This window comes from Podarcis tiliguerta (assembly GCF_965153285.1).
Source record: "Podarcis tiliguerta genome assembly, chromosome: 8".
In the NCBI taxonomy this organism is placed as follows: Eukaryota; Metazoa; Chordata; class Lepidosauria; order Squamata; family Lacertidae; genus Podarcis; species Podarcis tiliguerta.
In genome coordinates, this window is record NC_139541.1 from 86,115,759 (window position 1) to 86,134,260 (window position 18,502).

General features: G+C 49.0%; 1 protein-coding gene across 1 annotated transcript in view; it reads right to left on the minus strand.

Annotated features, from left to right (window-relative positions):
* The window catches only part of SYNE4 (spectrin repeat containing nuclear envelope family member 4), a 27,755-nt gene continuing 9,253 nt past the window's right edge, over nt 1-18,502 (minus strand). The window contains exons 2-13 of the mRNA XM_083455328.1: nt 18,045-18,342; nt 16,227-16,377; nt 12,634-12,813; nt 11,134-11,271; nt 9,736-9,930; nt 8,856-9,114; nt 7,337-7,434; nt 6,633-6,711; nt 5,400-5,563; nt 2,847-3,002; nt 1,513-1,574; nt 1-436 (exon numbers count right to left, since the gene is read on the minus strand). Of these exons, the coding sequence (XP_083311454.1) occupies nt 190-436; nt 1,513-1,574; nt 2,847-3,002; nt 5,400-5,563; nt 6,633-6,711; nt 7,337-7,434; nt 8,856-9,114; nt 9,736-9,930; nt 11,134-11,271; nt 12,634-12,813; nt 16,227-16,377; nt 18,045-18,178 (1,863 nt within the window). The 5' untranslated portion in view covers nt 18,179-18,342 and the 3' untranslated portion in view covers nt 1-189. The remainder of the gene's footprint in view (nt 437-1,512; nt 1,575-2,846; nt 3,003-5,399; nt 5,564-6,632; nt 6,712-7,336; nt 7,435-8,855; nt 9,115-9,735; nt 9,931-11,133; nt 11,272-12,633; nt 12,814-16,226; nt 16,378-18,044; nt 18,343-18,502) is intronic.

The following is an 18,502-nucleotide window of genomic DNA, read 5'->3' on the forward strand; positions in this document are numbered from 1 at the left end:
GGGGGGGGGTGTATCTCTCTCCTTTTCACCAGGTGCTACAGCCCGTCTCCGACCAGATACAGCTGGGCACTGCACTGCAGGAACAGATTCTGGAACCCGCTGGAGGAAGAGCCTGTGGAACTCCCAGAGACAACTTTCTTCTCTCCACGCGTTATGAAGAGTCCACACCGCACCAGTGCTCCCTGCCTTCTAAGTGGGTGGTGGCGCACTGTAGGTGAGCATGAGGTGGAAGGATCTGGCGTAGCGGTTTTGCTGGAGGCAGGAGAGCTCCGACGAGAGCTCCGACGGGTACAGAGGAAAGGGGCTGGCCAGGAGCAGCAGCAGCATCAGCAGGATGGCGCTGAGGAGCATCACCGTCCTGTTCCATATGGCAGGGAGTCTGGGGGGCTTTTGGGTTCGGAGGCAGGAGATGATCGAAGGCTCTTGTAGGCTGGATCTGGAAGGAGAAGCAAATGGTTCAGATTCGTAAATCTGGTTGTTGGGACACTTCTTTGAATAATAATAAATAATAAATAATAATATTTTATTTATAGTCCGCCCTCCCAGCCAAAGCCGGGCTCAGAGTGGCTAACAACAGTAAAATAATACAGCATTCTTTATGGACTTAGGTAAAGGGACCCCTGACCGTTAAGTCCAGTCGCGGATGACTCTGGGGTTGCGGCGCTCATCTTGCTCTACAGGCTGAGGGAGCTGGCGTTTGTCCGCAGAAAGCTTCCGGGTCATGTGGCCAGCATGACTAAGCTGCTTCTGGCGAACCAGAACAGTGGACAGAAATGCCGTTTACCTTCCCGCCGCAGTGATACCTATTTATCTACTTGCACTTGACATGCTTTCGAACTGCTAGGTTGGCAGGAGCTGGGACCGAACAACGGGAGCTCACCCCGTCGTGGGGATTTGAACTGCCAACCTTCTGATCGGCAAGCCCTAGGCCACCCGAGTCCCTATATTACATTCTTGTTATTGTACATTACATTAAAGGTAAAGGGACCCCTGACCATTAGGTCCAGTCGTGACCGACTCTTGGGTTGCGGTGCTCATCTCGCTTTATTGGTCGAGGGAGCCGGCGTACAGCTTCCGGGTCATGTGGCCAGCAGGACTAAGCCGCTTCTGCCGAACCAGAGCAGCGCATGGAAATACCGATAACCTTCCCACCAGAGTGGTACCTGTTTATCTACTTGCACTGGTATGCTTTCAAACTGCTAGGCTGGCAGGAGCTGGGACCAAGCAACTGGAGCTCACCCTGTTTGTGGGGATTCGAACCACCAGTCTTCTGATCAGGAAGCCCAAGAGGCTCAGTGGTTTAGACCACAGCGCCACTCGCATCTTTATGGACTTACAGGACCTCAAAAGGTCACTTCCACAGCAGTGTCAGAGGTCTCCTCCCACAGCCCTCAGAGTTGGAGCCGTCAGAATCATAGCAGATTTGGCTCCAAGGCCGAACAGCTGCCCAGCCCTATCCCGAAGCGCACAGCAAAGAGATGTCTTTGTCCAATTGGAAGGAAGCTCGCTTACCCCTGCTCAATGGTGATTGCGATTTCTGCTGGCTGGGAGTCGAGGTGTTCCTTCTTGCAGATCTATGAAAACAGGCACAGAGAGTGAAAAGATAAAGCAGGCAATAATCAAATAGAAAATTAGTTTTCGTTGGTGGCGAGAGAGATTGGGGGCCATGGTTGGTTTGCCTTCCTTTACAGTGGTACCTTGGTTCTCAGAAGTTCCAGAAGTCCGTTCCAAAACCAAGGTGTGCTTTCCCATAGAAAGTGATGCAAAACAGATTAATCCGTTCCAGGCCTTTTAAAAAAACCCTCTAATGCAGCAATTGAACATGGATTTTACTATCTAACGAGACCATTGATCCATAAAATGAAAGCAATAAACAATGTACTGCGGTCACACAATCAATCAATCAGCAGCTGAACTGGGTTCCACACAGTCACAAAAACAAAACAAAAAAAGAGCCGCAGAAGCAAAAACGCAAAATAAATAGCAAAAAACAGACCTCAGCATAATATTCAAAAAGGAAGCGTAACACTCAAAACAGAGCATGTTTGCCTTCTGAAAAAGGTTCACAAATCAGAACACTTACTTCCGGGTTAGCAGTGTTTGGGTTCCGAGTTGTTTGAGTACCAAGGCGTTTGAGAACCAAGGCACCACTGATTATGTTCCCACAGAGGACCTTAAGGCCACAAATGGCAACACTTTGGAGGTCCCAGGTCGCAAGGTGGTTAGACTGGTCTCAACTAGGGCCAGGGCCTTTTCAGCACTGGCCCCGACTTGGTGGAACGCTCTGTCACAAGAGACCAGGGCCCTGCGGGACTTGACATCTTTCCGCAGGGCCTGCAAGACAGAGCTGTTCTGCCTGGGCTTTGGTTTGGACTCAGTCTGACCCTTATGTTTCCCTCCCCTTGTGGTTTTGATCTATGGGCTACTTTTAAAATGAGGCTGCATTTTAAATTGCATTTTAACCTGTATTTTACATTGTTTTTTCTTTCTTTTCCTATTATGTTTTTACTGCAATTTTACTGGTGTTAGCCGCCTTGAGCCCGGCTCTGGCTGGGGAGTGCGGGGTATAAATAAAAATATTTATTATTATTGCAAGGAGATGCCACCAGGGCTACAGTCTGGTAGGAAGTACAAGCTCAATGGGCCTCCTAAATCAAGAGGGGTGGAAGTGGCTGGCTGTTGTCCAGTGTTACCCCCCAAAGAAAGCACTCTGCACATGCTCAGAAGTGCATTCATTACAGCTTCAGGATCTCCAACCATTCCTTTCTCGGTTGCAGCCCAAGGCAGCGAAGCCACAAGGATCCAGGGATTCGTTTCCCGGGGTTCCCAACCTATCAACTGCTTACCTGCCCAACGTTGCTGGCTGGGGTTGGCCGAGTTGTCTTCTTCGCCCGTTCCCGTGACTTCTGCCTCTTTGGTCGTTTCCCGCTTGTTTCCTGGGATTGCACTGGGAATTGCAGATTGAGGACACGTAGGGAGACAGGCCCACAAGTCCCAGTGACCTGCAGAGTGGACCGTCAGATTATAAGGTGCTGCCCTCCATGGAGCCAGATCATTGGTCCATCTAGTTCAGTGTTGGCTACACTGGCTGGCAGCAGCAGCAGAAGGCCTTGGGTTCCATCCCTGCCATCTCCAGGTAGGGCCAAGATGGGAAAGGCTAAAACCCTGGACAGCCACTGACCCTCAGAGTACACCAATATTTCTCAAACCTGAGTCCCCGGTTGTTGTTGGACTACAACTCCCATCATCCCTAGCTAGTGGGATGAGTGGTCAGGGATGATGGGAGTGTCGGCATGCAGAGGGGCTGTGAGGCCAGCTGGCAAGCCCAGCTCGGATGTCTCCTTCCATCGGCCCGTGCCCCGTAAATCAGCGACCCAAACTTCAAAAGCCAGGGCACGCAATTAGCAGAGTGAGGCCACTGGGCCCATCACCTCCTGGCAAATAGAAGGGGAAGAAATGGAGGCAGTGAGAGATTTGACTTTCTTGGGCTCCATGATCACTGCAGATGGTGACAGCAGTCATGAAATTAAAAGACACCTGCTTCTTGGGAGGAAAGCAATGACAAACCTAGACAGCATTCTAAAAAGCAGAGACATCACCTTGCCAACAAAGGTCCGTATAGTTAAAGCTCTGGTTTTCCCAGTAGTGATGTATGGAAGTGAGAGCTGGACCATAAAGAAGGCTGATTGCCGAAGAATTGACGCTTTTGAATTCTGGTGCTGGAGGAGACTCTGGAGAGTCCCATGGACTGCAAGAAGATCAAACCTCTCCATTCTTAAGGAAATCAGCCCTGAGTGCTCACTGGAAGGACAGATCCTGAAGCTGAGGCTCCAGTACTTTGGCCACCTCATGAGAAGAGAAGACTCCCTGGAAAAGACCCTGACGTTGGGAAAGATGGAGGGCACAAGAGAAGGGGACGGCAGAGGACGAAATGGTTTGAGGTTGGATGGCGGCTAACAGATTGAAGTTGAATCCTGACAAGACAGAAGTACTGTTTTGGGGGGACAGGGGGCGGGCGGGTGTGGAGGACTCCCCGGTCCTGAATGGGTTAACTGTGCCTCTGAAGGACCAGGTGCGCAGCCTGGAAGTCATTCTGGACTCACAGCTGTCCATGGAGGCGCAGGTCCATTCTGTGTCCAGGGCAACTGTTTACCAGCTCCATCTGGTACGCAGGATGAGACCCTCCCTGCCTGCAGACTGTCTCGCCAGAGTGGTGCATGCTCTGGTTATCTCCCGCTTGGACTACTGCAATGCGCACTACGTGGGTGACCTGGAAACTACAACTAATCCAGAATGTGGCAGCTAGACTGGGGACTGGGAGCGGCCACTGAGACCACATAACACCGGTCCTGAAAGACCTACATTGGCTCCCAGGATGTTTCCGAGCACAATGCAAAGTGTTGGTGCTGACCTTGAAAGCCCTAAACGGCCTCGGTCCAGTATATCTGAAGGAGCGTCTCCACCCCTATTGTTCAGCCAGGACACTGAGATCCAGTGCCGAGGGCCTTCTGGCAGTTCCCTCGCTGCGAGAAGCCAAGTTACAGGGACTCAGACAGAGGGCCTTCTCACTGGTGGCACCCGCCCTGCGGAACACCCTCCCACCAGATGTCAAAGAGAACAACAACTACCAGACTTTTAGAAGACATCTAAAGGCAGCCCTGTTTAGGGAAGCTTTTAATGTTTGATGTACTACAGTATTTTAATATTTTTTTGGAAGCCACCCAGAGTGGCTGGGGAAGCCCAGCCAGATGGGCGGGGTATAAAGAATAAATTATTATTATTATTATGGTTGGACATTGTTCTCGAAGCTACAAGCATGAGGGAGGCAGTGGAAGACAGGTGGGCCTGGCTTGCTCTGGTCCAGGGGGTCAAAAAGAGTCGAACACAACGAAACAACAAACAACAACAACAACAACTGCGCACACAGAAGTAGGCATGAGGCATAAGTCATGCTACAGCTACAGATTTATTGAACATAAATCTGAACAAAGAAACATGTCGTCTCTCTCTCATGGAGAGAACAGCAAAAGCAAAAGCTATACACAAAGGGAAGTTCCCAGCACACTGTGCTGGAATGTAAACAGACATGTGACATGCAACAATCTCATGTCTGTTCCTTAAGGTGGAATGGAATTCTCACCAGGGAGTAGTGGACTCGAGTTTGAGAAGCACTGGTGTGCACCTTCTTTCCTCGACCTGGTGCCCCCCTCTCCAGATGTTTTGGACTACAACTCCCATCAGCCCTTAGCCAGCACAGTTACGGGAGTTGCCGTCCCAAGAGCTTGGAGGAGCCAGGTGCAGAGAAGGCACAGCCAGACGGAGCAGGAGATTCCTGCCCCCAATATAGACGTTCTCTACAACCCGAGATGTTCTCGTCCTGCTCCATCGGAAGAACTTACTTGTTCCAGCTTCCCTCCCATCTTCTCCCGGCAGCTCTGGCCCAGCCAAGTCTCAATCCGTTGGGGGTCAAATCCCATCGGTTCTGCTTGGCGGGGGCTCCCTTTCTCTGGCGGCCCATTTTGGGGGTGCTGACATCCCTGGAGCTCCCATGAGTGCGACGTTCCTACCAGAGAAGGCAGCAAGAACATCAGATCAGGGCGGAAATCCTGTCTCTAAAGTGGAACTCCAGTCTCCGGAGTAGATGGTCACAGAGCACTGGCAAACAAGAAGGAAACGGACGTGCCTGGTCTTTATGGAGCATTTGTTTCTCATTTGCTTGCCAGCAGGTTATACGGCACTGAGCATCCATCCTGAGTTGCTTGTGTGGTGGTTATAGGTCTTCCGTTAACGCACGGGTAGGCAAACTGAGGCCCGGGGGCCGGATGAGGTCCAATCGCCTTCTCAGTCTGGCCCGTGGACGGTCCAGGAATCAGCTTGTTTTTACATGAGTAGAATGTGTCCTTTTATTTAAAATGCATCTCTGGGTTATTTGTGGGGCATAGGAATTCATTCATTTTTTTCTTTCAAAATATAGTCCGGCCCCCCACAAGGTCTGAGGGACAGTGGACCGGCCCCCTGCTGAAAATGTTTGCTGACCCCTGGACTTTAACCAGTCGTTTATCCACACTTTTAGCACATTTTCCCCATCACTTTCCTAACTGCATAAATTAATAACAACAACAATAAATTATACTCCGACTTTTCCCCTGACAGGATTCAAGTCAGCTTAGAGATAAGAACCACTAAAAACACAGTAAAAACAATAATTAAGAAACAATTGTGGTTGTTTTTACACCAGAGTGCTTTAATATACTATAAGTGGCCAAAAATCTAAACTTCCAGTACGTGATTGACTCAGTCTCGCCAAATGCCGGCAATCTGGAGGAAGCCTTCTGTGCCAGAGTTTACACACCTGCTGAAAACGTATCTATTTTGTCAAGTCTGTGCTGGCAATTAAGAGCACATCTTTCAAAATAATCATGTGGTTTCTGATTTTGACTTTCCATATGGTTTTTCCAATTTGTATGGTTTTATGTCCTCTTGTTGTAAACTGTTTTGATTTTGTTTTAATGAAATAACAGCATGAAAATGTTTTTACAAATAAGTTCCAGGCACACCCAAAGGGATGATTCAGCTTATTAAACCAGCATCTCCTCTAAGAAGACCCTGGGAGATCAAATGCAAGGACTTACCAGAACTGCACCTTTTTATTTCCTGGTCTGTGACGGAGGAACTGAATTGATCCCACTCCACTTGGAAGCCATTTTGCACCTGTAAGAAAGGAGGGGAAAGATGGGGTAGGGAGGAGGGGTTACGTGGCACGGGGTGAACACGGTTAATCTGTGGAACTCTCTCCCACAGGAGACAGGGATGGCCATGAGTTTAGATGGCTTTAAAAGACAATTGGGCAAATTCCTGGAGGAGAAGTCTTATCAACGGCCCCTAGCCAGGATGGCTATTGCTCACCCTCCACATTCAGAGGGGGGAGATGCTCTCGCACTCGGGTCCCGCTTGCGGGTTTCCCAGAAGAGACATCTGGTTGGCCCTTATGGCCTTCCCCAGCTTGGCACCCTCCAGATGTTTTGGACTACAACTCCCATCAGCCCCAGCTACGAGGCAGGAACTGGCCCAAGGTCACCCAGTGAGCTTGGTGACTGAGTGGAGATTCGAACCCTGCTCTCCCAGGTCCTAGCCCACGCGTGGCCACTGTGAGAAGAGGGTGCTGGACTAGATGGGCCACTGGCTGATCTAGCAGGCCAGCTTAAAACATCCTTTTGTTGCTGTATATACCTATTTTAGGCAGAAAAGTGAAGCAGCCATATTCCTGCTCTCTCCTCCTCCCAAGCCCTGGGAGTAAGAGCTCTTCCACCCACCCCAGCCATTCCCAAATGCTTACAGAAAAGTCTTCTTGGCTGCCACATCTCAAAGGCAAGGAACGGGATGCACAAACAGAAGGCCTGCACTTCCGGCGAGGTTCTTCCCACTGGCCCAGACCTGCAGGATAACAAAACAGGGGAAAGGAATCCAGCTGCCGCCCAATCTATCAGTGACCACGTCAGAATATCTGCTTCTGTTTTCTTTAAAAAGTCAACTTCCAGCCCTTAGGAGCCTTCTGCAGCTTGGCACCCGCCAGATGTTTTGGGACTACAACTCCCATCGTCCCTAGCTAACAGGGCCAGTGGTCAGGGGTGATGGGAACTGTAGCTCCAAAACAGCTGGAGGGCCAAGATTGGCCATGCCTGTCCTAGCCCAACAGCCTAACCACAGTGCCTCTTCTGCGATGAAAGACTCATAGAGCTGAAGGTGCTGTTTGATGGCTGTAAAAGGTAAAGGGACCCCTGACCGTTAGGTCCAGTCGCGGCCGACTCTGGGGTTGCGGCGCTCATCTCGCTTTACTGGCCGAGGGAGCTGGCGTACAGCTTCCGGGTCATGTGGCCAGCACGACTGAGCCGCTTCTGGCAAAACCAGAGCAGCGCACGGAAACGCTGTTTACCTTCCCGTCAGAGCGGTACCTATTTATCTACTTGCACTTTGACGTCTGTCGTGGGGATTCGAACCGCCGACCTTCTGATCGGCAAGGCCTAGGCTCTGTGGTTTGGACCACAGCGCCACCCCTGTCCCTGTTTGATGGCTGTAGGTGCTCAGAAACTCTGAAACGAATGATGGGGGTGGAGACGGTGGTAATGATGATGATGATGATGATGATAGTAATAATAATAGTAACAACAAATTATTTCTTCTACCCCTCCCATCTGACTGGGTTGCCCCGGACACTCTGGGAGGCATCCAACAAAAATACAGCATCAAAACTTAAAAGCTTCCAATGACAGGGCTGCCTTCAGATATAGTCTAAACATTGTGTAGTTGTTTATCTCCTTGACATCTGATGGGAGGGCGTTCCACAGGGCGGGTGCCACCACAGAGAAGGCCCTCTGCCTGGTTCCCTGTAACTTGGCTTCTCGCAGGGAGGGAACCACCAGAAGGCCCTCAGAGCTGGACCTTAGTTTCCGGGCAGAACTATGGGGGTGGAAAGCTCCTTCAGGTATACAGGACCGAGGCCGTTCAGGGCTTTAAAGCTCAACACTTTGAATTGTGCTCGGAAACGTACTGGGAGCCAATGTAGGTCTTTCAAGATAGGAGTTATATGGTCTTGACTGCTGCTCCCAGTCACCAGTCTAGCTGCCGCATTCTGGATTAGTTGCAGTTTCCGAGTCACCTTCAAAGGGAGCCCCACATAGAGCGCATGGCAGTAGTCCAAGCGGGAGATAACCAGAGCATGCACCACTCTGGCGAGACAGTCTGCGGGCAGGGATGGTCTCATCCTGCGTACCAGCTGGGCCCTTGTTCCTGTGTCATGATTCAACCCAGCTCCATACCCACAAAGCGGGGGGCCCTCCCTCCCTCGCCATGCCTACCTGTGATGGCGCTGGAGTATGAGGAATCCTCTTCGTCATGCGACGTAGATCCCCCTATATCAACAGAAGGATCCCACTCCAGATCCACGTTTGCCTCCACAGTGGGAGCTGGCTGCTGGCGGTGCAGAGAGGGGTTCTTTGGGGTCGACTGGCGCATGGGGGCAGCAGGAGGCTGGGGCGGCCCATCCAGGGATTCTTCCGCAAGGGACTCAGACTCCAAATCGCTGTCCAGGTCCGACAGCCACTCGTCCTCAAAGACCTGGGGGCAAGGTAATATGATCAGGAGAGAAAGAGGGCGATCTGCAGACATGGAAGAGTTATCGTCCACTTAAAAGAAATCTCAGGCAGTAGACTCACTGCACCTTCAATGCCCATTTGCAACACATCCTTTCCCCAGAGGAATTCTGAGCGCTGTCGTTTTCCCGTCACAGAGGTACAATTCCCAGCTTAGCCCAGGATTCTTTGAGGGGAAGAATGAGCTTTGCATGTGCTTTCAAGATATAGTGCCGTGGGTTCCTGGCAATATGCTCTGCAAATATGCTCTGCCCTTGAGCAACGCCCTTCACTTGCAAGGGGCTGGATTCTGCACCCTCGTAGCGGTTTCTGTGCTTCTGTCGTGCAATTCGATATGATACGATACGATACCTCTTTATTGTCATTGTCCCATACAGAACAATGAAATTGGAAAAAATCTACATCAGACATTCAAAAACCAACAAGCCTGCTATCCCAGCTATCCCAACCTGGTTAGCCCCCTAAAAACTCTGATACACCATTTTTAAATAGAATATACTTCCATAGAGACTCCTTACACAGCGTTTAAAATCAAAATCGCATTTGGATAGAAACTGTTTCTCAGGTCCTAGTCACCGGTACTCACCAGCCGCATGCTGACCAGTCGCCCCTGGAAGCGGAAGACTCTGCGGAAGACCTCCTGGCAGAAGCAGCTCAGCTCCTGCAACTCTTCCTCCAAGACCTCCGCGTCCTCAGGCTGGCTCTTCTGGATCAGAGCTTCCCCGTGCACCAGCAGGTGGTCCACGCGGTCGGCATTGGCCTGCACGTCTTGCTGGAATGCCTGGACGTCAGGAAAGAGAGAGGCAAAGGGCTTAGCCCTCAGCTGGTTTTGGACTGCAAGTCCCATCATCGTCCCTAGCTAGTAGGACCAGTGCTCAGGGATGATAGGAGGAAGTGACTGCCATCAACCTGGATGGCTTTAGATTTATATTTCGATCTGTTTTAAGCTTACTGCCGATTTTAATTTTTTTAAAATACAGTATTTTAACTTGCTGTTTTCTTTTTCTTTTTTATACATTTTTATTAAATTTTTAACATATCAGTTCCAACAGTCATACAACATGCCTTCTCATCTTATACAATATTTTTAGACTTCCGTCAACACCTCTGATGATTTCCCGTTCTTTATCACTTATTTCTTAATTTCATATTATGTTTAATTGTCCTTAACTAATAATTCTCCTCATTATCTTTTTTGCAATATTTCAAATAATTCACCTTACAAAACTTCTTGCAAACCTACTAGCATAATCTGTTCATCACAATTGCTTTTCAAATAGTCTGTAAATTTACTCCAGTCTTCTGAGAATCGCTGGTCCCGCAGGTTTCGAATCCTTCCTGTTAATTTATCTAATTCTGCATAGTCCATCAATTTCATCCTCCATTCTTCTTTCGTCGGTAGTTCTTCTTGCTGTTTTCAACTGTTTATACTGATAATTCCATGGGTTTTTTTCTATTTGTAAACTGTTTTACTTTTTAAAGAAATCAAGCAAAATTTATGTCTTTTATGTTGTTTATTATAAATTTGAAAAACCAATAATTTTTTTTGGAAAAAAAAAGAAATAAATCAAGCAATATATTTTTAGTCAGTGCTTTTTTCTGGGGGTATTCAAAAGTATGCAGTACCGACACCTTCCCTCCCAAAAATGTTAAAATCGTGGCACTTCCTGTAACAACTTCATGGCGAGTACCAGCACTTAAAAAAAACAAATAGCACTGCAATTATTATGAAATAAGATAAATTTCTGAGCTTTTGCGGGACACTATCCATGCGTGGATTTTTTAAATTTTCATTTGCAAGAACATTGAGGTGTCCAGAAATGTTTTCCTCAGCAAATGTCCACCTGCTCAAGATGCCAGGTCCTGAGCTGAGATACCAGACTCCAGAATCGTTTGGTGAATCCCTGGGGAAACGTGTAGCCTTGTGGGAAAACTGCAAGACTGCAAACTCTTGATTCCCCCCCTTCCTCAGCTTTTTCCCTACCTGCAGCTGTATCATTTTCTCCAGTGACGTCCCCCCGGAGAAGTGCTCCACGTCTGTGAGTCGGAGATCCAGCTCCACCAGCCACACCCGGATGGTCTCTTTCTCCAGCTCAAACTTTTCCCACTGGTTCACAAAATGCTGGCAGGAGGAAGGAAGGGAAAGAACATGTCAAACACTGCCCTTTATTTGCAGAGCTAAGAGATACCTGGACAATATTGTAGGAGGAACATCTGCCCTGAAGCAGCTATTCAAAAATGGCCTAGGTTTTACCTGTGGAATCGTATGATGCATGATCCAAAGCACTGGGTCATAATAATAATAAATTTTATTTATACCCCGCCCTCCCCGGCCAGAGCCAGGCTCAGGGCGGCTAATACTAGTAAAATTACAATATAAACATAATGGGGGGGGGGGACCACACGCAATTTAAAATACAGGTTTAAATGCCACTTAAAATGCAGCCTCATTTTAATTGTAGCCCATAGATCAAAACCACAAGGGGAGGGAAACATAAGGGTCAGACTGAGTCCAAACCAAAGGCCAGGTGGAACAGCTCTGTCTTGCAGGCCCTGCGGAAAGATGTCAAGTCCCGCAGGGCTCCGGTCTCTTGTGACAGAGCGTTCCACCAGATCGGGGCCACAGCTGAAAAGGCCCTGGCTCTGGTTGAGGCCAGCCTAACCTCCCTGTGGCCCGGGATCTCCAGATGTTTTTATCTGAAGACTGTAAGGTCATCTGTGGGACATGCCAGGAGAGGCCGTCCCGTAGGTATGTGGGTCCTAGGCCGCCTTTGCAGAGCCACAGTCCCAGGGTTTGAATGTGGCCCTCGAGACCTCTCTATGTGGCCCCCAGGACCCTTCCCAAGACACAGCCCTCATTGGTCCTGATTTCCTTGGGTGGAATATATCCTTGAGTTCTGGCAATGGAGGGAGGAGAGAGACAGGTGTGCATAGGAGAGCCATAGCTCAGCAGTCGGGTGTCTGCCTTGTAAGCGGAAGGTTCAGTCCATGGCGTCTCCAGACAGGGCTGCCTAGAATCCTGCAGAGTCGCTGCCAGTCAGTGTACACAGTCCTGAGTTAGATGGAGCAAAGATCTGACAGTTTCCTGTGTTCCTGAACCAGCCCAGTGTATAAAGTTAAAATTCAGGTTCGCTGCTCCACAGACCACTGGCATATGGCCCTCAAAAGGTTACTGTTATGTACTGAGTTGAATAGGATCCAAAATGCAGCAGTCCAATTGGTCCGCAGGAGCCACCCAATCCAATTCCTGGTGGAAGTGAATCCGCAACCTGATTGGCCTACAGGAGAATCCCTGAATTAGCCAATCACGTGGGGCCCATTGTGTAAATAATGTATATAAGGCAGACATTTTGGGGGAACTTCCATTCCTCCTCATCACTATAAGCTGAAGAAAGAGCATGAAATCCACTCTCGACTCTGAGTGTATTTCAGTTATCCAGGAGGGACTGTGGACCTCCAAGGTCCAGCGTCCACCAGGACCCACCTTTAGCCTCTTGCAAATGGCAGCCGTCCGAGCCTGCAGGTCGTCCCAGCGCTGGTTGACCTCTTGCACCGTGGGCCGGAGCTGCTGTGGGCCGATGGTCCCGCTCCTCACCAGCTGATGGTATCGCCTGTTTAAGGATTCCAGAGGCAGCAGCTTGTCTGACACTTGTCTTTGTAGCACCTGAAAAGGAGCCATGAAAAATGCCAGAGGCGATGTTGCAGGAATTTATGTATAGGTGGTGGTGGGGGTTGCCCCTCCAGCAGATATCATGCACATGCAGCCCACTACCAAAATCAGCACAATCACTTTTGTGACTTTTGTGATTTGTCCCCACAAAGCACTTCACCACAGTTTATTCCTTTCTTTTCAATGGGCCTCTGCTGCACGATACCAAATGTAAGAATTCACTGAATTCACATCCTGATACCTGAGTGCCAGACAGGTAGCCATGCCAGAAATAACAAACCCAGATGAAGACGAAAGGGTGTGATTCACTTGGCTGGGAAACAGGTAAATGTCAATATCTCTTTTGTTCCACTTGATGGGTGTTTGGTGGAGGGCAAGGGGAACCATGGGGCAGGGTCCAGGATGCTCAGATTATTGCCACCAGACCTCCCCTTTCATGATGTAACCGTGATGGTAGTTTGGGGGGGTGTAACATGGGGATTAGCAGCTAATAAAAGTTTGGGTTCTCTTTTGTTCGGGGCTTCCACCTTGTTCCACCTTATGGCAGGTGGGAGTCCTGTCGCGACAGTCTTCAATCAAGACCAAGCCTACTGGCTGCTGTTTCGCTCTGGTATTCCTGGCTGGTGTCCTTGTTTTTTTGTCCAAGGGAGCCCTCAGATTTCTCCGTTAACAGAGAGAATTGAGACTAGAGCAGTCTTTGCCCCCACCTCCCTACAAAGTGGTCCAAGGCTGCTTGGTCCAGTATATCTGAAGGAGCATCTCCAGCCCCATCGTTCAGCCCGCACACTGAGGTCCAGCTCCGAGGGCCTTCTGGCAGTTCCCTCCCTGCGAGAAGCCACGTTACAGGGAACCAGGAGGGTCTTTTCGGTGGTGGTGCCCACCCTGTGGAATGCCCTCCCATCATATGTCAAAGAGATAAACAATTACCTGCCATTTAGAAGACATCTGAGGGCAGCCCTGTTCAGGGACTTTTTTAATATTTAATGCTGTCTTGTTTTTAACACTTGATAGGGAGCTGCCCAGAGTGGCTGGGGAAACTCAGCCAGGTGGGAGGGGTATAAATAATAAATTATTATTATAATAAATGTCCTTGTCTGACAGCTGTGCACCCTCCCATCCCCAGACATTTACTCACCGTGAAGCAGGTGCGAGAGAACAGTAGGCCCTCCAAATATTGCCTGAGCTACAACTCCCAAGAACCCCAGCATGTATGGCCAGGGCTGGAGAACAGTTGTAGTTCAACTGTGAAGCCCGAGGGCGGGGCCTGTATTTATTCCAGATCTCTGGGTTCTGTGATGAAAGCCATTGTGATGTAGTGGTTGACTAGCACCTTGGAAACCAGGGTTCACATCCCCACTCGGCCATGAAGCTTAGCTCACCGCTGGTGACCTTGGGCCACTCGCTGCCTCTCAGCTAGAATCACAGAATTGTAGAGTTGGAAGGGACGCCCCAAAGGCCATCTAGTCCAACCCCCTGAAACGCAGGCATCTTGCCCACAGCCATCCCTGGCTGGGCTTGAGCCACCAACCTTCTGGTGACGCACACTGACCCAATGAGCACTGACTTAATGTTGTGGAGATGAAATGCAGAGGGTGGGCGCCTTGGAGAAAAGGGCGGGATATAAAACAAATAAGTAAATAATAGGTGCTTTATAAATTGCCTATACTGGGCAAACAGAAAGAGGGGGAGAGACGTGTAAGCAGCAGACGTCACAGCGCCTGCAACATTTCCGTGCAAACTGTGTTCGTCATAAGTGATGCTGAAATGTCAATTAACGCACCACCGCAAAATTAAGCGAGTCCCAGAACCGTCTCCATTTTTTGCAATTCAACCTGCTGGCTGGCAGTCCAGATGCCTTGCTTTGAGCGCTATGAATTTCTGAGCGAGCCGTTCTCATCTTTCCGTTCCTCTCTCTCTCATGCAGAAACACGCACACAAGGTGACCTGGATTGCTGCGGCTTCAAAAGTTGTTAATTCGCACAAAAGTGTCGGTGGGGAAGAGAACAAAGGCGCATTCTCTCCCCCGCTGGCTCCCCTCAGAAAGGTGGCCCATCCTTCCTAAATGCCTCATTTGTTCGCTCATTTGTTATTTTTGGCCCCTCGCTGCTCCTTTAAGATAAAAGGGCTGGCGAATCCCAAGCTATCAAATGAGCACCTGGCGTAAAACACAGAGTACACTTAAAACACACGGATTCCCCTGAATACTCCCAGGAACTGCAATTCACAGTGCTAATATTTACAGCATTCTTTGGGGGGAAGCAGTGTGCTTTAATATGCAAAAGCCTTTGACTGTGTCGACCACAGTGCACTATGGCAAGTTCTCAAAGAAATGGGAGTGCCTGATCACCTCATCTGTCTCCTGAGAAATCTCTATGTGGGACAAGAAGCTACAGTTAGAACTGGATATGGAACAACTGATTGGTTCAAAATTGGGAAAGGAGTACGGCAAGGCTGTATATTGTCTCCCTGCTTATTTAACTTATATGCAGAATTCATCATGCGAAAGGCTGGGCTGGATGAATCCCTAGCCGGAATTAAGATTGCTGGAAGAAATATCAACAACCTCAGATATGCAGATGACATAACCTTGATGGCAGAAAGTGAGGAGGAATTAAAGAACCTTTTAATGAGGGTGAAAGAGGAGAGTGCAAAATATGGTCTGAAGCTCAACATCAAAAAAACGAAGATCATGGCCACTGGTCCCATCACCTCCTGGCAAATAGAAGGGGAGGAAATGGAGGCAGTGAGAGATTTTACTTTCTTGGGCTCCATGATCACTGCAGATGGTGACAGCAGCCACGAAATGAAAAGACGCCTGTTTCTTGGGAGAAAAGCAATCTTAAAAAGCAGAGACACCACCTTGCTGACAAAGGTCCGTATTGGTTTTCCCAGTACGGAAGTGAGAGCTGGACCATAAAGAAGGCTGGTCGCTGAAGACTTGATGCTTTTGAGTTATGGTGCTGGAGGAGACTCTGGAGAGTCCCATGGACTGCAAGAAGATCAAACCTCTCCATTCTGAAGGAAATCAGCCCTGAGTGCTCACTGGAAGGACAGATCCTGAAGCTGAGGCTCCAAGACTTTGACTACCTCATGAGAAGAGAAGACTCCCTGGAAAAGACCCTGATGTTGGGAAAGATGGAGGGCACAAGGAGAAGGGGACGACAGAGGACAAGGTGATGCGACAGTGTTCTCGAAGCGACCAGCATGAGTTTGACCAAACTGCGGGAGGCAGTGCAAGACAGGAGGGCCTGGTGTGCTCTGGTCCAGGGGGTCACGAAGAGGCGGAAACAACTAAACAACAACAAAATTCCCAGTGTTCTTTGGGGGGAAGCAGTGTGCTTTAAAGGGCATGGTGTGTATGCAAAGCTAGGATCAGACAACCCGGCCCTCAGGAGGTCCCTCCTTACCTTGAACCTTTGCAGCTCTTTCTTGGAATTGGCATAGGACACCTGAGAGGAGTTTGGGGAGGCGGCCATCAGCTCGGCCGCCCACAGCCAGTCCTGGAAGCGGAAGAGCAAGTCTTGGAAGGCTTTCTGGAGTTGCCATGCCTGCTCCTCTCTGGTACGGGGAGAGGAATCGATCCGTCAATGCACAAAACCAAGGCAGACTCTGGAAAGAAGGACCAGCCCACCAACCACCTGCCAAAACTCCCATCTTGAATTTAAAAACATTTATACAGAGCGAGTCTTTTAAAAGAGACTCACCCTGTATACTCTGTATCCACGGGGCCTCTTTTAAAGGACTCACCCTATAAATAGCTTAATTTTTTTAAAAAAAACACCTCTAAATGTTATTTCAATTACTATGTACTTTTAAAAACATTTTTGTGTGGCAACAGGCCTTTGCAGCCATTTAAATGTTGATTGATCAGTCTCCTGAGTGATTACCCGTATCCCCACCTGCACGTTATATTTAAGGCACTACAATAGCACTTTAAACTGCCGTTGCTTCCCCCAAAGGAATCTGGGAGCTGTATTTTGTTTTTAAATAATATTTTAATTCAAAGATTTTTTCCTGAGTAACAGAAGTACATTCAGCGTCTCTGCTTTCAAGACGTAGATTCCTTCATACAGTTCAGCTACATTTCGTTTGAGACATTATTATTAGGGGTAGTATGAATTTGGGGGAGAGAGAGAGGTGGAGAAAATAAAAATGGGAGGAGTTGTAAACTTTCATTCCTTTTCGTAATTCGTGAGCGGAGCTATAGGTATCTTGGTTTTGCTGCAGTTTGTTCAGGATGCTGAGAGTTCTTACGAGATGCCCTATTCCCTTCCCAGAGTGGCTTAGCAATAAACCCCTCTCCATGGGGAACTCTGGGAATGGTAGTTCTGGGAGGGGCTCTCCTTACAATGCTCAGCATCCTGAACAAACTACACTTCCCAATATTCCCAGCCACCATTCCCACGACTGTTCAAAGTGGTATCATTGTGCTTTGAATGTGGCATTGTGCTTTGAAGGCACAGGTGGCCTGTATTCTTTTATTATCTCGAAACTCCATTTTGCATTTCGCACTCCCTCCTTGAAACACTTTACAATACGGTGGTACAGAAATACTGGTCTGCCCCGCAGAGGACCTTAAGGTTCATGAACAACCATAGTTTAGAGGCCCTAAGGAAGTCAGATTACCCTCCACCAGGGCCAGGGCCTTCTCAGTGATGGCTCCGACCTGGTGGAATGCTCTGTCCCATGAGACCAGGGCCCTGCAGGATTTACCCTCCTTCCGCAGGGCCTGTAAGACAGAGCTATTCCACCTGGCTTTCAATTTAAATTCAGCCTGATCTTTTATTTCCCTTCTCTTCCCTCCCCCTCCTCTTTTATGAAGACGACCCGCTCTGAGACCCCACATCTAATTCTCCCCTGGTCTCCTTGGTGGCCCAAATAGGACTAACTTAGCCAGCTAGCCCTGGTGATCATCTAATGTTTATTGGATTGATTTCCCCCCTAAATTGATTTCTGAATTCTGAATTTATTGTTATTCACGCTTCATGCTGTTTTTTGTTGCATCAATTAAGTGTTTTAAATTTGTTGTTAGCTGCCCAGAGCCCCGTTTTCTGAACCGGGAAGGGCGGGGTATAAATAAAAAATTATTTATTATTATAAATAAATAAATGTTAAGGTTGCTCACAGGTGGGCAAGGGAACCTCTTTTGAGGGGCTCTGGGTCTTCACCCAAAGGCCTAGCCCAGTGTGCTAACCAAAAACCAGGAGACTTTTCCCAGAGCTCACCTGATGCGTTTCTCCACGGACACCGTGGAAAGGTCGCAAGCAGCCATCTCTGGCACCGGCCGCTCTCCACGGAGCGTGGCACATCCGTGGCAATCACCAAGGGGCATTTCCTGCCTCCAGCCAATTCTCTGCATCGCCAGCCCAGAGTTTTGGTGTGATGGCTTCAGCTGACTATCTCTGTGGCGGAAGATGCGTCAGCCCTGTCCGAGAGTTTGCAGACGGCTCGGGAAACAATGAATGCCACATGGCGGCCCCTTCGGTTCGTGGAGCGAGTTCAGGATCTGCCCGCCAACTCTGTCTGAGAAGGAGCACAGTTAAATTTTAGAGAACGAAAGGAAAAGAGAGAAATTAGCCGTTGCAGATCTGGAGGAAGGGGGAACATCAACATCTATCTGAAGAAAAGACAAAGGGGTCAAATCCAATTTCTGACAGGCTTAGCCCAGGGGTGGGAGAGCCGC